At 38.7% G+C, this 21,270-nt stretch overlaps 1 protein-coding gene across 7 annotated transcripts in view; it reads left to right on the plus strand.

Annotated features, from left to right (window-relative positions):
- Window positions 1-21,270, plus strand: part of RASAL2 (RAS protein activator like 2) — a 359,235-nt gene that overhangs the window by 317,491 nt on the left and 20,474 nt on the right. For 5 of the 7 annotated variants that reach the window (XM_004761975.2, XM_013061135.2, XM_004761972.3 and 2 more), the window contains 9 exons: window positions 506-659; window positions 2,755-2,853; window positions 3,394-3,948; window positions 6,310-6,454; window positions 11,224-11,368; window positions 12,000-12,236; window positions 13,993-14,194; window positions 16,371-16,570; window positions 17,578-18,439. In XM_004761975.2, coding sequence (XP_004762032.1) covers window positions 506-659; window positions 2,755-2,853; window positions 3,394-3,948; window positions 6,310-6,454; window positions 11,224-11,368; window positions 12,000-12,236; window positions 13,993-14,194; window positions 16,371-16,570; window positions 17,578-18,439 — 2,599 coding nt within the window. The remainder of the gene's footprint in view (window positions 1-505; window positions 660-2,754; window positions 2,854-3,393; window positions 3,949-6,309; window positions 6,455-11,223; window positions 11,369-11,999; window positions 12,237-13,992; window positions 14,195-16,370; window positions 16,571-17,577; window positions 18,440-21,270) is intronic. The other 2 variants (XM_004761976.3, XM_013061134.2) reach the window with 1 other exon arrangement.

Raw genomic sequence — 21,270 nt, forward strand, 5'->3', positions numbered from 1 at the left:
TTTGTGTGAATGTGTTTATTCTGCCAAAACAGAAAGAAACAGAATGAGGGTTCACCCACCACTATTTCATCAAGGAGAGAAGAGGTTCAAGCTATGACAATAAAAAAAGAAAGAAAGAAAACAACTTTTGATAATACCTTTGCCTGAAAAAAGAATATGTAAGCTACCTTGAATAGTATGTATTTCTTCATCTTCAAGATGGGAATGAAGATAAAAACAATGTTTGTAGTAGAGTTTTTTTGAACTCCCTCGAGACTGGTAAAGTTGTGTTTTTATATTGTACTGAAAAAGTGTGTGTATGTGTACACACACAAATATGTATGTGGTTTATATGTGCCATGTGAATATGGCTACTGTGATTATCATGGATTAACTATTAATTTGCCCCTTATTTACATTTCCCTTGGGAATTTATACATTTGTTGTTAACCTCCAGTGCATCAGTACTTCATTTTCTTGTTGGCCAAGGAGTTACACGGTCTAAAATATATTCTTCTACTTTTAGGGCTCGAGGTCTGCCTAAACTAAAAGAGTCACGTTCCCATGAGTCCTTGCTGAGCCCTTGCAGTGCGGTGGAATGTCTGGATCTAGGCAGAGGAGAGCCTGTGTCAGTGAAACCACTCCATAGTAGCATCCTTGGGCAAGACTTCTGCTTTGAGGTAAAAAGCATAGAAAGAAGGAAGAGAGGTTAACCAAACAGATTTTCTAGCCAGTAATTTTATGATTTCTTTACTGTGGGTGGTATCAATGATTTGATCATCTTAAGTGACTTTCACTTGCTGAAAATTGCCTACTTTTAGGAAGAAAGTTGGTAATTTATTAATCTAATTATATTGGTCACTACAGTTATTGATAGTTTTTCATTCCTTTTGGCCTAGTCTGCTTTCAAAATAATGGGTTCTTATTCTATTCTCGGCAGAGGTCACAAGTCTAACAATAATTTACTAAGTTAGTATTTTCATTTTATAGGCTCTTTTCCCTTTTTAAATTTTTTATTCTTTCATTTATTTTTTCCTAGGTTCAGTAATTTTTTAGTTTTGATAAAAATAACACCCACTGTTTATCTTTCTCCTGAAGACCTAAGCCCCCAATTTTAATGATTCTTTGAGAAGATTGACCAAAACCATAATTTTTCTAAGTACAACCTCGGCAGTTCAAGATCTGAGACCTTGTCTTATTTATTTTTATAATCCCTTGCACACAGTCCAGTCCCTGGCACATTGCAGGTGCCTGATTTCTTTAATGAATAAATTGCTCTTCACCAATAAATTATGACCATCACTTTTTCTAAGGTAATTTCTCCCTCTAAAACTAAATGTACACAATTGACCAATTTTGTAATTTAAAGTTTAAAACTACATATATAGGGGTGCCTGGGTGGCTCAGTGGGTTAAAGCCTCTACCTTCGGCTCAGGTCATGATCCCGGGGTCCTGGGATTGAGCCCTGTGTCTGGCTCTCTGCTCAGCAGGGAGCCTGCTTCCCGTTCTCTCTCTCTTCCTGCCTCTCTGCCTACTTGTGATCTCTGTCTGTCAAATAAATAAAATCTTTAATAAAAAAAAACTACACATATGTAAACAGATCCATATATATTATATTACATAATTATATATGTATGTATGTATAATTGTTCAGATTAAGATTTGGTTAACTAGCGTGAATTTAGTGACTAATATGAATGACTGACTAATATGAATGCTGTGATAGATGGTGTAGAAGTTGAAAGGTGTTTGATTCCTGTTCTTATGGATCCACCCTATCCAACAGAAATATAAACTAACCAAATATGAAATCTAAAATCTAAAATTTTATTAAACCCAAGTATCATTTTAACATGTAACTAATATAAAATTATCAGTGAGATTTTTTTATATCCTTTTTGTTTTTTAAGCTAAGTATTCAAAATGTGTACGTGATGTGTATTTTATATTTACAATACATCTCGTTTTGGACTAGCTGCATTTCAGGGGTTCACGTAGCCACACGTGGCTAGTAGCTACCATATTGAACAGCATGCATAATCTGATCTCATTCACTAGTTTGTAAGTGTGGATTGAATTAATATGTGAGCACATTCAAACTATTTGGACAGGCCATTTATTGGTATTCTTTTTTTACCAAAGTCATGTGAATTTTCCCCTATTTGTGGACCTCAGTTCAACAGACTGCATACCAGCCCCAGTGTTAGGTTCTGAGTATATAGAGAGCATGTTCATTTTTAAAGGACAGTGATAATAGTGATCGATAACTGGAAATGGACAAGCTTGTTGCCTAGTGGAGAAGAAATGGGTTCCAAAGACATTAATTCAGTACTGCTAACTCTTCTCACTTTCATAGAATACCCTTTCTGTAATATTATAGTGAAGGCAGTTCCAAGAAATTTGATAAGCTATTTAGAGGTTCCCTTGCATTTTCAGTTATATCGAGCATATTTGTTCGCAAGTATTTGAATATGTGGCCTGGAAGGTTCTTAATATTGATCTTTCTGAACTGAAGGCCAGTTTTAGGTTCTGACCTGAATTCTCAGTGGCTTTTGTTCTCCTACCTGGAAATGAGTGTGAATGCTCCCTCCATGAGAGAAAAAAAAAGCAGATGTAGATGTAGAATAGAGACGTCATGGAACCACCAGGTATCATTTTGGTTTTGTACGTTACAATTTGGGTTCATAGCACATTTGTAACTCACAAGGTTAGAATGACAAAGATAGAGCCCCCAAATCCGTTTCCTTTGCCTTATCTCTAATCTTTATGTTGAAGGTTACATATTTAAGTGGAAGTAAATGCTTCAGTTGTAACTCCGCTTCAGAGAGAGATAAGTGGATGGAAAACCTTCGTAGGACAGTTCAACCAAATAAGGTAATAGTGGCTTTGAGTGTCTAAAAAATGTACACCTCTGTAAGCAATAAGTTGATAGAAGGTAAATGCGGCAATCACACCTTAATTTTTACTTACATGTTATGCCATTTTACACTCAAAATAATCTTATTGCAGATATTATTGTGATTTTACCCATGTGGGTAAGAAGACTCACAAGTTACATGACGAGCCCAGGTGAGAAGCTGGTGCATGACAGAAGTGGGACTAGAACATTAGTTTCTTAACTACTTATCTCTTCTTTTATTTGCAGAAACTGGGCCAGTTGCCACTAGGCTGGCCTTTTAGGACTTACATTACAGGATATTTTTTTTAACCCAAGTAAATTGACTGTATGAGGCTAAGATTCTGTTATCTTCTTATTTAGAGCTTGCTATTTTCCTGAACAAAGAGAAAGAATCCCTTTCATTATTTAATGACTGCCCTTGATAAAGTGCATGGTCAATATCACCTACTTTAAAATTAAAATGTTGTTTTTCTAGGACTTCAACTTTCCAACTCAACTTTGTTGCTTTCTTATAGGACAATTGCAGACGAGCTGAAAATGTTCTTCGTTTGTGGATCATTGAAGCCAAGGACCTTGCCCCTAAAAAGAAATATTTCTGTGAACTGTGCCTTGATGATACCCTCTTTGCTCGTACAACCAGCAAGACCAAAGCAGATAATATTTTCTGGGGTGAACATTTTGAATTCTACAGCCTTCCACCTCTTCATAGCATCACAGTTCACATTTATAAAGATGTGGAAAAAAAGAAAAAAAAAGACAAGAATAATTATGTAGGGCTAGTCAACATTCCCACTGCCAGTGTGACTGGTCGCCAATTTGTAGAAAAATGGTACCCAGTGAGTACCCCTACACCCAACAAAGGAAAGACAGGAGGACCTTCTATTCGAATTAAATCACGTTTCCAAACTATCACCATTCTGCCTATGGAGCAATACAAGGAATTCGCAGAATTTGTCACCAGCAACTACACCATGCTGTGTTCTGTCCTTGAACCAGTAATCAGTGTGAGAAATAAAGAGGAGTTGGCCTGTGCCTTAGTGCACATTCTTCAAAGTACTGGCAGAGCCAAGGTAAGTGAAAAAGGAGGGCTGCATTACCCAACATCTCTTCCCTTTTATGAAGAAGTATATATATACTGTGTTTCATGCAGAGATCTAAATTGGAGAAGAATGCTTTGCTAATGATTAAAAAAAAATTTTTAGGAAGGAAGCCTATTAGTAGTAGTAGTATATCCAGGAATTGGGGATTTACAAAACAAAGAAGTAACATGGAGAAACCAGCAGATATTTATTTTAAAGTCCATTTGCATGAAACATAGATATCAGGGCTAGCTCTTTATTTTCTGACCAAAGAAATGGTACAATTGGTGTGCTAATCCCGTAGTGTATTCAAGATTATCTTTAATTCCAGAGTGTGCTGTATGATGGTTATATTCCTCACTATATTTTAAGTTAAGATTATCTGATGACTCCATTCCCTAGTCACAGAAGGAGGCATTCCAGAAGCATGGTAGGCATCAACAAGAGTCTTCATGTAAAGGGTTTTGATTAGCAGCTGTTTCATGATAGTCTTAACCTCATTTCATCCTGGATAGAAGTAAAAATTCAGGAAAATGGAAAAAAGAGAAATATGCTAATTATATGAAGAAAACCAACCAGCTGATAGTCTTTGATCAGCCCAAACTATGATAATTACCATCTCTATGCGGTGTATTCGCTAGGCTGAGTCTTCATTAGAGTCAATGAAATGGATCATGGTAAAATCGTATTTTAGATCTAGAGTTCACAGCTAGAATAATTTATTTAGAACCAAATAATAAAAGCAAGTGTTTTTAAGATTTCTTGATACAAATCATAATAATATATGAGTATACTCAATATATAGTCCCTTATCTAACTGCCTTCCTATGATTATCATTTTCGTAGTTGAGTGTTTTGATAATAATTTTGAGTTTTTTAGTATTACAAATGCATATGAGTTTGGGGTGAAGTGCCATTGAAGTTTGAATTTCATCTTTGAATATGTATGGATATGGTCATTCTGCTCTTCCATTGCTTAAGGCTCAAGATATATATGTATTATATGTATATATATATATATATATATATATATATATTATATATATATCCATATCATGTATATATATAGGATATTTTTAAACAATTTTATTGGGTACAGTTTATATACAATACACCCATTTTAAGTGGAAAGTGCAGTGAATTTTGACATATTATGCACCCACGAAAACCACACAGTCAAGACACAAAATGTTATTCATCACCCCCATAAGTTTCCTCCTGTTCCTTAGTACATGAGTTGTAGTAGTGATTCCTACATTTGTAACTCTTACTTTGTTGAGCTGCCCCAGAGTAAATCCCATTACTGTTCAAAATGCTTAATTTTAAAGTAAAAGTAAGTCAGCATATTTCCTTTGTTTTTGGTTTTGGAGACTGAAATATATAACACTCCAAATATGATGTTACTACATTTAAACTAAATAACAATAAACATTGACTTTTACATCAAGTTAATCTTTAAGATGATTGAGGAACGAACAAGCTATTCTTAAGGACTTTATTTCTCTTTATGCCTTTTTTCTGGGTGAATGTGTATATAGATGGATGGGGATTGATAGATGAATAGATAGATAGATAATTAGCCTAGAAGATGAGTTCAAGTGTTAAGTTTAAGAAATTCCATGTTGACAGCATGGACCAGTTTATAACTCTGATATATTGAGTACCTTATATGTACCAGAAACTAATAGTGAAGATCTAGAAATGACTAAAAATAGACACTGTCTTTGGCCTCGTGGGGTCAAATTCTTACAGAAAAATATGTGTGATTACAGTGAGAAATGCAGAGAAAAAAATAAATATGAGACTGTGAGAGTGGGGAATAGGAGACCTGACTGATGCTGGTTCAGAGAAGGCCTCACTGAGGAAATGAGGTACAAACTAGAATCAAAGGATTTGAGGAATTAACTCCATGAGAGTGAGGGCAGGAGCGACGGTAGGAGTGAGGCAGAACTGGGAACAGCATTTGCGAGGCTTTGTGGCTAATAAACAGCATCCTATGTTAGAAGGGGCTTGGTGGTGTTTGAGGGCCTTGTGGCTGGAATGGAGTATAGAGACAATGGGTATACAAGGATGCTGGGAAGGTGGACGAAAACCAGAAAATAGAGGAACTTGTGGGCCGCATATAGACGTATGGTCTTTATCAAAAGTATGATGGAAAACCTTTGGCAGAATTTTAAACCTAGGGCTGGTGATAGCTTTTATTCCAATTGACTTTTGTTTTTTTTTTTCCAAATGAATCATGCAGCTTTAGTCTTAAAGCAGCATTCTCAGGATGTCTGATATTTCATCGGTTTCTTGTAGCGCATATTATTTATTCATTTGCTTTGTGCCTGATTAAACATTTGCCACCAGGATTTTCTCACCGACTTAGTGATGTCCGAGGTGGATCGCTGTGGAGAGCACGACGTCTTGATTTTCAGAGAGAACACCATTGCCACCAAATCTATTGAGGAGTACCTCAAGTTGGTGGGACAACAGTATCTTCACGACGCACTGGGTATGGAGAAGAAGCACATTGTTTTCTTTGCTTTTCAGTTTTGTTATTTCACCCTCATAGGACAAACAAATTGAACTCAAATTCAGCATATTGCTTAATTCTAGCTGACTAGAGTGTTAAAGTTTGAGTTCCAGCTGTAAGTTTCTCTGTAGTAGTACTCACAAGTGGTACTGCTTTATTACACGTTGATTTATTACAATATGTACAGAAGGAGAAAGCTCATCAACATATGCAGCTACCCCCAGGGCCCTAAGTTCCTGACACTAAGACACACAATGTAAGTGGATGTCACTACTAGATCTGAGGGTACCTGTTTCCCCCGAAGTATTGATGATTTACGTTACTATATAAATATATTACCTAAACCTTGAAAGTGTTAACATTTGTTATCATGTATCAAAGGTTAAAAACTTTTGCGAGTTCCCTTAACTCCCAATTTCTGCCTGCAGGATTGCTAGAATTTTGCCCAGTCAGTAGTTTGGTTTTTTTTTTTTGTTTGTTGGTTTGGTGTGGGGGTTTTTTTTAGATTTTTTTTGTTTATTTACTTGACAGAGATCACAAGTAGGCAGAGAGGCAGGCAGAGAGAGAGGAAGGGAAGCAGGCTCCCCGCTAAGCAGAGAGCCTGATATGGGGCTCGATTCCAGGACCCTGGCATCATGACCTGAGCCAAAGGCAGAGGCTTTACACCCACTGAGCCACCCAGGGGCTCCCCATTCAGTAGTTCTTGCTGACTAGGCACTAACCTGGAATTCCAGATCTGGTCATGAAATTCAGGCATTAAAACCACTAGAGTAATGCACTGTGCTGGGTGACATACATCATGACATTGAGTTTCTTGAAGAACATAGTCATTCCTTTTATCTTTATATCCCTAGTATTTCCCACAGAATGTAGAGCAGCACCATCATACACAAACATAATATGAGTCACATGTGAGTAATTTAAATTCCCGGGTGGTCACAGTATAAAAAGGGTAAAGAGAAACAGGTAAAATTAATTTTAATAACATTATACTTAACCCAGTACATCCAAATATTATTTAGCCAGTTATCAGTATAAAAATTATTAGTGAGGCACATTACTTTTTTTCATGCAAACTCTTTAAAATTTGGTTTGTGTTTCACTTTTGTTACATATTCCAGTTTGCACTAGCCCCATTTCAAGTGCTCAGTAGTCACATGTGATGGTCAAGAGTAGACAGTAAGTTATGTTGAATGAATAGACCGATTTTTGCTCTCAAGGAGTTTATAAAATGGGGAGATAAGGTAAGGGTATCCCTATAAAAAGGGAGAGAGGGAGATTCTGTGTTTTTCCAAAGAATTAATTCTAGCTGATGGAATTTCACGTGTAAGATGTATAAACTGTGTGTGTGTGGCTTGAAGAATTAGAAGGGTTATATAAAAACAGATATTGGACAAGGAAAGTAGTAGGAATTAGCATAAGGAAAGAACCACAGGGACAAAAAGATATAAAGGTATGAGAGAACCAGACATGTATGAAATAAAATTAATTAGCTGAAAAATGAAATGAAACAGACAAGTCAATAGCAACAACAAAGATTAGAAGAACAATGAGAACCAATTTGTTGAGAGCCTTGAATGCCAGGCTGAAGAGTTCAGATTTTACAGTAATCACTGCTGAGCCACTGCAAGTCCTGAGCAGGGTATTTTCAACAGAATTAGTTTACCAAAATGATTAACATGTGTTGGTGAAGAAAGCGACTGAAAACAGAGACCAGTTAAGAAGCCATTGTAAGAAGGAAGGCCAAAAATCAGGAGCCTCTGAATGATGGGAATCACCAAGAGTAAGAGGAAAGGGGGTCTGAGAAATATTAAAGAAGTGGAGCTGATGGGACATGGCAGCTTGTCAATTTGTGAGAATGGGCCAGAGCAGGCGGTGGAGACCAGATACCACAATGGATGTTGGACCTTGAGTTACTAGAAGGATGATGCGATTCTTGGCAGAAATAAAGAACACAGAAGTAGTAGGCTTGAGAGATGAAAAGTGAGTATTTCCATTTTGTAGGTATTCAATTTGAAGTTCTAATAGGAAATCCCAGGGGTTCTAGGTGAGAAATTCCAAGACATCTGTCTAGGTGTCTCTTGGAAATTTTGGACCGAGTTACCTATGTGGAGGGATAAGTGACGCTACAGATCTTCCAGTCCACCTAGGTTTATGATACAGACAGAAGGAAGAGGGGGAACAGGAAGTGATCACAAAGAGAAAGCACACATGCACACATGGAAAACAAGGAAACCAAGAAAATAGTCCTAGACACCGAAAGACACGAAAACATCGGTAAAGTCAGAGATTGAGGAAGGCAGAGATTAAAAAGAAAAAAACTACTGCATTTGGCAACGTAAAGAGCACTGGTGGCGGCTGGGACTGCTATCAGGAGGACAGGAACCAGGCTGTTCGGGCTATGGTGTGAATGACTGCCAAAGAAATGGGCCCACTGTGTTTACATGAAGTGGACTCACTGTAGCAGTGATTAATCCCTACTCTGCAGAAGTAAATTTTTTCTCTTCCTTCTTCCTAGCTTCATATTCTCTTCTCTAAGTCATGTGCTTTAGTTTAAGATATAATGGGAATTTGTAAGAATAGTGAAAGTGGATTTTCACTGATATTGGGAAAGTTACAGAGAGGTTCATAGTCTCACCTGAAGAGCTTATTACAGTCATATAAAGTATTATCTCATGGCTTGCTTTAATGATTTGCATTGCCTTATAAAAGGCAATGATGAAACATCTCAAATCGTAGTCTCCATTCTGTGGACGTAGGGGTAAATATGTGTTACTAACTACTACTTCTTAAAAATCAAAATCTATGTTCTGCCATTCAGTGTACTAATACACAAGATTTCCAAATAAATAATTTCCAAAGTGAAAAGTGGATGCAAGTGCTATGATATGAGAGAGAATAACTAAATAGCTGATGGGTTAAATGAGACATGAAAATTCAGTGACCATGAGAAGAAACTCAAATAACCCCACATAGATCTCTATTATCATATTTATAACCCAAGAGCAGAGACCGGGGTAGTGAAAATGGCTGCTGCTTCCAAAAGCATAAACAAAATTAAGTGTAAGATGCTTCAGGATGGAGATTCTACTGTCTTCTTCCTGCTTAACTTCCCAATTTCTAGTTAGCCTTAATATCCTAGATGCTCAATAGCTGTCTCTTCTCCCATATTTTACTTTTCTGAAAGAAACGCTATTTTGAAAACAACCAACAGTGTCTTGGAGCCAGTGTAAATTCAGACTGATTTTATATGGTTTGAGATAGTAATGTGATTTTTCAAGTAGTAACCCTGAAGAACTGCACAATTTTCAGTTGCCTGAGAAGAATTCAATTATTTTCATATGAAACTGTACTTACTGTGGCAGGAGCCTCTAATACTACAATTGAGAAAGGTTTTATAATAATTATTCTATAAAGAGGCTTCACAGTGAAGTCTCAGTAAACCAAAAAATTAATAAGGACAGCTGAACACTCAGTATAATTAAAGTTTAGTGAAATATACATACACTTTGGGGGAAAAAAATAGATACTGTTTCCAGGCTGCTTGAAGAATTCCAGAGAAAATTTAGTTCAAAGTTGCCATTTTGGTCACCGGGGTGGCTCAGTCAGTTAAGCATCTGCCTTTGGCTCAGGTCATGATCCCAGAGTCCAAGAATCGAGCCCCACATTGGGCCCCCTACTCACGGAGAGCCTGCTTCTCCCTCCCTCTGCCTGTTGCTCTTCCTTCTTGTGCTATCTCTCTGTCAATTCAATAAATAAAGTCTTAAAAAAAGAAAGAGAAGAACTAGGCTGAACCTTGAAAGAGATAAGCAGATTTGAAGGGATCGTTGCAAAATCCACTCCTCTGTCATTAAGACCTCTAAAAACCTAAGAATACATACAATCATCTTTGGTAAATATTGAGCATCTTCAGTGCTTCGGGAGCTATTTGATAGGCTGGAAATTCAAGCATGAGTTGAAGCTGACCTCTGACCCCCAAGGGTATTTATCCCAGAGACGTGACCATGGGACAGACATGTGAACAGATAATCCCCTGCAGCGTGAGACATGGAACACTAGAACATACATAAGGTATAGTGAATAGTGGAGGATGAACAGGGAAGGTAAGGATTTGTTCTTTTAGGGAATATGGGCATATCTCTCCAGAGGAGGGAGTATATGAACAGTGCTTCTAAACTAAATTTCTCTGGACAAACATTATATGAAGAAATGTTCTGCTACAATTTTGTGCTCTGATGAAGGTCTGTCCCCTTCACAAGAAGTAAGTCTAGAGACCGTTACTCGAATCTGTGTTTGGCACCAGCTTTAGCACTAAACACTTAGGTTGGCTGTTCAATCAAGCTTGGGTTCTTTTTTCTTCTAAAATAACATTATTCACTCTGGTAGAAGGGCCTTGTAACAAATAATGAGTTCCTGCTAATAAAATATATTCATGGTTTTAGAGAATAGATTTAAAGTCATATCATTGTTTAAAGTAGTATCATTCTTATATTTATAAATACCATGATGGTGATGTTACTTACTGCAGTTTTTCCACTTCCAGGATGAGGAAAATAAACATGGCAAATGGGAGGCAGTAACCCTTGGGTTCTAAAGCGGTAACAATCCTTTGTGCCCTCCATGTGAGGTCTCGGAAAGAAATTCCCATTCTACGTTAAGAACAGAAATCCAGAATCCTTTTATTCTGTTCAAGAGGACAGAATAACTCTTCATAGTTGTACTACTTGTCATCTTCTCTCTTCAAACAGGGGAGTTCATCAAAGCTTTGTACGAGTCCGATGAGAACTGTGAAGTAGATCCCAGCAAGTGTTCCTCAAGCGAACTGATAGACCATCAGAGCAACCTGAAGATGTGCTGTGAGCTGGCTTTCTGCAAGATCATCAACTCCTACTGGTGAGCAGGTGTCCTCGAGTTAGCCCCTGCTCGTGGAGCTCAGCGCCCTCCATGCGGAAGTCATCGCAGTGCTAACGGTAGCCTTTCCCAGCCAAAGGAAGGGCTTGGGGGAAGATGGAAGGTTTCCCTGATGGAGTCCCCTCTCTAAAATCCAAATCCCTACTGTAAGCAGCAGTACCTGAGTAAATACAGTATTTCCCCTAATACCAAAAGTATTTGAGTGGCTTTCTAAAATATTTATTAGTGTTAAACAGTTGTGTTAATGATCTTTGCATTGCTCCAGCGATTGGTGAGATTTTGGAAGAGTTTTGCTGAACACTCTTTAGAGAGATTATGGTATGCTCTGTTAAACCAGATGGTTTAGTCAGGAGCCTCATGCCATTTTCCCACTTTGCAAAACTAAATTTACACTAATCCCTGAGTTTTGTAGCTTTGGGTTTACAGGCTCCATCTGGACTTTGGTCAATTTTCCACCAACTGTAAGCTATGAATCAGGCAGAATTCTCTCTACTAAGCTCTCGTCTTAGCCTGTCTCTAGAGCAGAGGCGTGCTGGGCCAGAATGGGATCACTTGTGTTTTCTTGCATTACGCTACTTTCATATTTAGAGGTTTGATCTTTTTCCTTCCCCAGTGTTTTCCCTCGTGAGTTGAAAGAAGTGTTTGCATCATGGAAGCAGCAGTGCCTGACCCGCGGCAAGCAGGACATCAGTGAGCGGCTCATCAGTGCCTCATTGTTTCTCCGTTTCCTGTGCCCTGCCATCATGTCCCCCAGTCTCTTCAACCTTATGCAGGAGTATCCTGATGACCGCACATCTCGCACCCTGACTCTGATTGCTAAGGTCATTCAGAACCTGGCTAACTTTGCCAAGTAGGTGTCACTACCAGAAGCACTTTTTTAAAAACATTGTTTTAAAAAATACATGACACCTAAAATTTGGATGGGAGTGGGGAGCTTCATTACTCATTGTACAAGATTTTCATTGTGGTGGTATTAAAAATAAGGAAAAAAGAAGGAACGGCTTAATAATTCATTTTAAAGGAGTGCTTAAATAGCCCGTGCTATGTACATTCAGTAGATATATCCAGTAATATGGTAAATGATGAAGATATAATTGTACTCAATCAAAAGTGCTATTAACTTGAGCAGAAATGAAAAAGGATACTAGAAAATATATATGCTGTTATTCCAGAAATATGTTAAAATAAAAACCTAAGTACATAAAACATCTGACAAACTAAGTGTTTACATTATCTAAGACAATTGACCTGGGCCCTTCAGAAAAAGTCAATGTCATGAAAAATTGAAAAGATGGAGAGGGACTGTTCTATATTTAAAAACACTGGATGCTCGAATCTTACGTGGATCTGAATTAGAAAAAAATCTATAAAAGTCATTTTGGGGACAATTAAATGTGGACTATATATAAGATGATTTATGGATAATGGTTTTTAAAAGTTTTAGTGTGATAATGGCATTGGTTTATGTAAGAGCTATTCCTTATTCTGGAGAAATGGGCACTAATGTATTTAGAGTTTATGTCTGCAACTTAGTTTAAAATGGTTCAGCCAAAAAAAAAAAAAGTGTGTGTAGAGAGAGAAAGTGAAAGCAAACTTGGCACAATGTTATCAGTTGGTTAATATAGACGAATGCATATGGTTGTTTGTTATATAGTCTTTCAGCTTTTCTATAGATTTAAAATTTTTTTAAAGGAAGTTAGGAAACCATTGGGGAGGAAATGCACTCAAATTATAAACAGCAGAAACGTTTAGGTGACAGAGTGTGTCCACTCACACCTTTTTCTTGCCGCTTTTCATTGTTTCTAAAAGGACAAGATTCTGTATTTGCAGTGTATTGAAGAAAAAAATTAGAACTTCAGTGAGACAGATTGTTTTCTAGCATAAATAGTGACTTTTTAGTATAAGGAATGACTTCTAGAAGTGCACTATTTGAACTTTGTGTACCCTATTTAAGAGCCAACACAGAAATAGACCTATTTACCCATATTTGTGTTAAATCTGATAAAAACTATTTCTAGTTTATTTTGGAAGAAGTTTTCTGGGCTTAAGCAAGGCCCTGAAAATACCTGGACTTTAGATAGACAAAAAGAGAAGTTCTTCTGTAGCGAAAATAAATAGCATGAGCAAAGTCTTGGAGAAGTGGTATATATATATTTGGGAGACTCTGAAGAAGCTAGCAATATTGAAGGTTTATACTAATGAGCATTTGGTAGGCAAATGAAGGTTATTTACAGAGAGCTTTAAATAACCAAAAAAAGAGAGATTTAGCTTTAGCCAACAGAGAATAGAAAGCTATGCAAAGTGTTTGAGTTTTACATCAGTATTAAGAAAGTATATTTTAACATTTAGCGCTTAAAGATTATAAATTAGTCACATACCTCCCCAACATAAAGATAAAAAACTGGGCACATGATGAGATGAGCACTGGGTGTTATATGCAACTGATGAATCGTGAATACGACATCTGAAACTAATGAGGTACTCTATGTTGGCTAATTGAACTTAAATTTAAAAAATTAAATTAAAAAAATAATTTAAATTTCAGTGTAAAGTCAACTCAAACATCTCAAACATGTCCTTTCCCATTTTCTCTCCCTCTACCTCAGATTTGGTAACAAAGAAGAATACATGGCGTTCATGAATGATTTTTTAGAGCATGAATGGGGTGGAATGAAGCGCTTTCTTTTGGAGATCTCTAATCCAGACACCATCTCAAACACCCCAGGCTTTGATGGTTACATTGATCTGGGCCGAGAGCTTTCAGTTTTGCATTCCTTACTGTGGGAAGTAGTTTCCCAACTTGATAAGGTAAAGTAGGTTGGAAGCATAATGGGAGCTGGGAGTTAGAGAACTTTAACGTACCTCAATTCTAAAGGGTATCTACAGAGTGACAGCATTCGTGCTTTCTGCTAGTTGAAAGCAACCTTTTTGTGCTAGAAGTCTGGGAATAAGTAGTTACCAATTCTGAGTAAATAATGTATCCTACAAACCAAGAAATTCTAGAAGGCCATGAAATTATTAACATATATTTTAAGTAATTATTTGAATTAATGGGGTGTATATTTCTATAAATAAATAATGTATAGAACATTATATATAACATGCCTAGAAACTTGCCTAGAAACCAACATAAACATTGCTAAATGCATATTTATTCATGTATAGCAGGATAAGATGATGAAACCTTGTATAATAGTTCTAACAGAAGTGTGGACTTAGAAAAATACTGAGATTATCATGTTTAATTTGTTTCACTCATGTTTAATTTGTTTCACTCATGAGACTTTTTTTTTTTTTATTATGCAAGTTAGAGGGTTCAATATAACTATTAGTACTACTGGGTTACATGGGATCTGAAAATGTTTTCTTTCTCTACAGATATGAATTTTAAAAAGAGAAAATACTATTAATCGTTTATTTTCTGAGTATATAAGAATTTTATTATATATTATATTAATAACTAAATATACACCATGCCAATCATTTTCTTCCTTCTGGAATTTTTCAAAAAAAAAAATAGAGTTTGTAATGGAAAGTAGTCTTAGACTTGAGCTAGGTTTATCACAATAATTATTTATTGATGTTTTATTTGCTACAGGTACTTCATAAATAGGTGTGGTGGTATGTTAGAATAACTTCAGAAGACAAAGTTATTTTTTTGTGATAAGAATGTATTTGTTTCCCTCCATTTTCCTATTATCCTTAACAGTGTTGTTAAACGTTGCTAATTTGGTTACTCCCCCCAGTAAAGTGGGGAGAGAAACCAAAAAAAAAAAAATTGGGGGAGTAAGACCTATTAGTAAAAAGCAATTTCCTGAGGCAATGTAAATGGTACGGTGTTCTACCATTTGTAAATAGTAAACTGTTTTGTATTCTTGAGGACCCCTTCTTCACTTGTAGAAATGCTAGCTAGACTTTGAGTTGCAGCTGTGCTGAGGGCAATTCCTTGAATATGAATCATGGCTCAAGAAAGTTGAGCAAGTAAAGGCTAGTCTTTGAGTGGTGTTTGAGCAGCGACTCTACCCATCTGAGCAGAGTCAGAGTCTCAGTTGTGGAGAAGACACAGGAGACCAAGAGGCAGCCGTGTAAAGCTGCCTGAGAGTTGAGTCCCGTAAGACTCCATGAGAATAAGAATTCCCCAAAGAAAAAAATGATTGAGATGGATCAAGCCAATACTAAAAAGCGAATCTTTGTCGAATAACCGCATCAGTGGGATGCGGATATAGTAATCTCGTGAAATAGGCCTGGCTGATGTAGGGTCATGGCCTTTTTTTAACAGGCTTTGCTATTTCAACATGCCTTTTCCTTTTTAATCTGTGTTTGGTCCTGGGAACCAGGAGTAAATCTTAGACATATCCCATAGAGAGAGTTTACCTGATTTTGCTGCTTAAAAATATATTGTCATGCGGCCGCAAACCCAGTTGACAATAGGTCTGAGTTCCCAAAAGTAAATGGTATAGTGGATGGCAGTATCAGCTGCGTGCCCTACAGTGCTATGGACCCCTGAATGCAACACCTTCTTGTATGTTGGCATGCATTTCTTTTCTCACATGAAGCCTTTTCTTTGGAAGTTTCATCACACTAGACAATCCTCTGGTCTTGAAGTCCTTTGGTCAGAAGGTGTTTGGTTCTTCCCCTACCCACCCCCGACCTTGACCTACTAGCCTCCCAAAGATTTAGTTTGCTTTGCATGCCTATTTTAGTTGGAATGGCAATAGTTTGGTTGTTTTGAGCATGTCTTTTAATTTTTATTTGCGTAATCCTAATTTCTATTTCCTTTCTTTCCTCGATGTCTGCTGCACCTTGTTTCGCCTCCATTCATCTCGACGCCATGGTTCTGCTGCTCCATAACAATGCATTATGAACCTGCCACTCCCATATGCAAACACCTACCCTTCCCTCCAACCTACACCCCTCCATCAATGGGCATCGCTGTCCCAAAAACAATCCTTGTTGGATGTCGCAATGCTTATTATCCAATTAGGGTGAAAATTCCTTCCTACAGGCGACCGTGGCAAAGTTGGGACCTCTCCCTCGAGTTCTTGCTGATATTACCAAGTCTCTGACTAATCCTACGCCAATACAACAGCAACTGAGGCGCTTCACTGAGCATAACTCCAGTCCGAATGTCAGTGGAAGCCTCTCCTCTGGGCTGCAGAAAATATTTGAAGACCCCACTGACAGGTATGAGACTTGAAACTGTTGTCTCAGAGAGAGATAATACTTCAAGATTTGGCAGAAATCTGTTTGACTTACCTGTTGAATTTAAAACCTGAAAGCCATGATTAATTGGAAAGAATCATGTGACCTGAGATAAATCCAGTTGTTTTTCATAATAATACACAAGATTTAGAATACTTATTTTCTAGAATGACTCTACGATGATATTGTAGAGTTATAATATAATCAACAACATTAAAAAAAAAAAACCTAGGTCCAGCTTAATGGAAGATTAAGGGCTCTATGACATTTATATTTTCATGTATTATAGCACTCAAAAATCTAGAGAACCTCTGTTAACATCATTTTGACTGTGTCAGCTGGATAGGTAGATACAATGTTGATGCTTAGACTGACTCTCTTTTCTGGACTGGGGAGACTCGGACCTTTAGCAGGGACCCTTTTGATTGTACACACAGCATTCTTCCCTCCTCTTCAAGGTTTAGACAGAACCAATTAACTCTTAATAGGAATAGCTCGGGAGGGTGTAAACCCTAAGTAGGAAATGACTGGAATTCTGGTACAAATCGAAAACAATGATGGAGTGGTGTACACAGTGTTATTCAGTGTTATTTTCTTTGGAGAGAAACTACAAATGTTGGACATTTTTTTTTTAAGATTTTATTCATTTATTTGACAGACAGAGATCACCAGCAGGCAGAGAGGCAGGCAGAGAGAGAGGGGGAAGCAGCTTCCTGTTGAGCAGAGAGCCTGATGCAGGGCTTCATCCCAGGACCCTGAGATCATGACCTGAGCTGAAGGCAGAGGCTTTAACCCACTGAGCCACCCAGGTGCCCTGAAATATTGGATTTTTTAAGAATTATAACAATGAAATCTGAGTTTAGAAACCAACATAAGTCTCCACATTAGGCCTGTGAGCCTTCAGGAATGTTCTTATGCCTTGGGTTGAGAAATCTTAAAACTGTTTTGAATTTGCCTCAAGAGTAATTAAGGGCCCTCTTTTTCCACAGTGATTTGCATAAACTCAAATCTCCAAGCCAGGACAACACAGATAGCTATTTCAGAGGGAAGACATTATTGCTGGTTCAGCAGGCGTCCTCCCAGAGCATGACTTACTCTGAAAAGGATGAAAAGGAAAGCAGCCTTCCTAATGGCCGGAGCATCTCCCTCATGGACCTCCAGGACCCTCACGCCGCTCAGATGGAGCACGCGTCTGTCATGCTTGATGTGCCTGTGCGCCTGACGGGAAGCCAGCTTTCCATCACGCAGGTGGCCAGCATCAAACAACTGCGGGAGGCCCAGAGCACTCCCCAGAGCGCCCCCCAAGTGAGAAGGCCCCTGCACCCAGCCCTGAACCAGCCAGGCAGCCTCCAGCCCTTGTCCTTCCAGAACCCTGTCTATCACCTCAATAACCCAATTCCAGCAATGCCAAAGGCCTCTGTGGATTCCAGTTTGGAGAATCTAAGCACTGCCAGTTCCAGAAGCCAAAGTAACAGCGAGGACTTCAAACTCAGCGGGCCCAGCAATAGCAGCATGGAAGATTTCACCAAACGCAGCACCCAGAGCGAGGACTTCTCCAGGCGGCACACTGTGCCAGACAGGCACGTCCCTCTTGCTCTGCCGCGGCAGAACAGCACCGGGCAGGCCCACATCCGGAAGATGGACCAGGCTGGGTTAGGTGCCCGAGCCAAAGCCCCGCCATCCCTGCCACACAGCGCTTCCTTACGGAGCACGGGGAGCATGTCGGTGGCGTCCGCAGCGCTGGTGGCTGAACCTGTGCAGAACGGGAGCCGGTCCCGGCAACAGTCCTCCTCCTCCAGGGAGAGCCCCGTTCCCAAAGTGAGAGCCATCCAGAGACAGCAGACGCAGCAGGTAGGGGCGAGGGCTGGAGGGGTCTGGCTTCCACCGGCCCAGCTGTCTCCCTGGTTCTTTGTATATGAATCATTAGGAAATCTGATTTCCACTAAAAAATATTTTCTGCAACCTTAAAATGAAATGAAAAGATAAAATGAAAAGTCTGGGAGGCTTCTGGCGAGGTGAGGCAGCAGAACGTGGCTTGACTCATTCCCGTCAGGAGACCACACAGAGGGCTTTTCCTTCTCTGCAGGTAGCTGAGCTGCTACCTGGGTTTGCACTGAGAACAGATCAGTGTTGAATGAATAATTAGAACACATGCACTACAAAACCTAGAGGCCAGATCAACTAGAATATATTTGGGGAATCCGGACATTAATCCTCCTTAATTTTTTTCCCCCTTAAGTTTCCAGAACAAACTTCTGCTTTCTGTGCCGAGCAGTTAATGTAACCACTCTCTACTCCATCCCCCACCTCCCTCTGGACATGACAAGTCTCATGTGCCTTTTCCTGGAAATGGTTAGAAAAATAAACAACTGAACGCCTACAAAGGCAAGGTAAAGGAGAGGGATAGCAAGATAGAAACATAGCTGATTGATATATATGCTAACCATTTACACACCCCTTCTATTTGCATGGGTAAGCCCAGTCACACCCCGTCTTAAGATTTCCAGACTTTTCTTCTTGATACATAAAAAATTTCCCCAAGAATTTGATTATTCATGGCTTCCATACTTACTACATTCTGAGGCACCAATACTTGTTTTGCTTTTGGAAATGTCACACCCAGTCTTAAGATTTCCAGACTTTTCTTCTTGACACATAGGAAATCTTGCCAAGAATTTGATTATTCATGGCTTCCCTACAATATTACATTCTGAGGCACCAATATGTATTTTGCTTTTGGAAACAAATTAATAACCTGAGGAATACATGTATATGTATACATTTAATATCTTTCATCTAAAAAAGACTTTTCTCCTTTGTATTTGCTGACCTTTTTTTGAAACCCAATCATACTTTATAAGTACTAGGAAGCTTTGTAATTGAATGAGTTCTATGGTATGTCCTTTTGTCAGCAAAACCACTGGTCAGAGGAGACTGCAATAAAACCGCAGTGTATCTTTTTCATATATTTGGTTTTTTATAGGTAGGCATTTAATGATTTGGCTGCTTCTGCCTCCATTCTGCTCTGATCAGAGGCCTTGCCCCTAGTTTGATAGTTAATGTTTAAAAAAAAAAAAAATTAGCGCGCTGACAGAATCCTGGGGTGCAGAAGTAGAGGGAGAGATGAAAAGCATTACTAACTTAAGCTGATTCCCGAAGCCGATTTCCTGGGCAGAATCTTCCAGTCAGTCATTCTTTCTGGAGAACTTTCTGGAGAAATCCCTTCAGTCTTAAATTTCTCTTTTTTATTTTGTTTATATTTCTCCAATTCATTCGATTTTTTTTTTTAAGATTTATTAATTTATTTTAGAGAGAGCAAGCATGACCTGGGGGAGGGGCAGAAGGAAAGGGAGAATTCTTGAGCAAACTCCCTGCTGAGCCCGGAGTGCAACACAGGGCTCAGTCCGAAGGCCCTGAGACCATGACCTGAGCCGAAACCAAGAGCTGGCCACTTAACCCATTGAGCCACTCTGGCCCTCCCCGAATTCATTCGATTTAATGAACATTTTCATTTAAAGAAAAGGAAAAAGATTGTATACAATGAAAATGCTTATGCAGAGTGCCTGGGTGCCTCAGTTGGTTAAGTGAGTGCCTTCAGCTCAGGTCATGATTCCAGAGTCCTCGGGATCGAGTCCCGCATTGGGCTCCCAGCTCCATGGGGGAGTTTGCTTCTTCCCCTGTCATGCTCTCTCTTTCTCTTTCTCTCTCTCTCTCTCTCAAATAAATAAAATCTTTAATTAAAAAAAAGGAAAGAAAATGCTTAGGCATATCTATATCTTTCATATGTATGTCATATTATGTCATATAAGCTTAATTTGTCAGATGGCAGTCATTTACACCTTATCATGATCATTTCCACATGTTTATGCTAGCTTCTAGTTGAGATCAGCTATTTTCAGAGAAAGTGTTTATTGAGAGGAGAAAGGAAGTTTTCGAGATGGAGTACGACATGGAGACAGACATCCATGGGGGGGGCGTGGTTGGGGGTGGCAGGTGGCTAAGTTGGCATGGGGTCCCTGAGGATAAAGATAAGGAATAGAGAAAATATCAGATTGCCAGAGAGGGACAGGACAGTGGAAAGGGCCCTCCAACCTGCTTTTCCAAAAGCTGACTCGGGCCCAGCCCTGGACAGAAAAGAGGAATGCTAACCCGTTCTTCTGTACCACGCAGTCCTCAGTTCCCAGGGCCCATGACTCAGACTCATGGTTTATAAATACTACAAATTACATAGCCTTCTGTGTGACCATCTGGAACCGATTGTCATTTATAATATTTAGGTGTAGGAAAATGTAGCACCCATCACACAAGCAGTCAGTACATGTTTCTGTGGGTGAATAGAAGGCCGTCTGGATAGACTAGAGGCAAGAAATGCACACAGTCTCCAAACAACCAATTTAAAAATGTTTTGTGCCGCAAGCCATCGATGAATTGGGGTATTTCTGTATTACACTGGCATGAAGTGAGGCACAGACACGGTGAGATGGCCTAGCACAGCTTGAAATATTCATCTCTGTTTATGCCTTTGCTGGTAGTGGCACCTCATATCAGTTCCAGCATAAATCACTATTTTTATTGCTCAAGTTTCTGGTTTTTCTACATTGGCTTTTTCTATGCAGATGGTTTATTCTTTCAAACTTATGTTGTTATTTTTTATTCCTTATCTTCTGGTTTCTTGCTTTTCT

This window comes from Mustela putorius, unplaced genomic scaffold, assembly GCF_011764305.1.
Source record: "Mustela putorius furo isolate JIRA1106 unplaced genomic scaffold, ASM1176430v1.1 tig00003942_pilon_pilon_pilon, whole genome shotgun sequence".
Classification (NCBI taxonomy): Eukaryota; Metazoa; Chordata; class Mammalia; order Carnivora; family Mustelidae; genus Mustela; species Mustela putorius.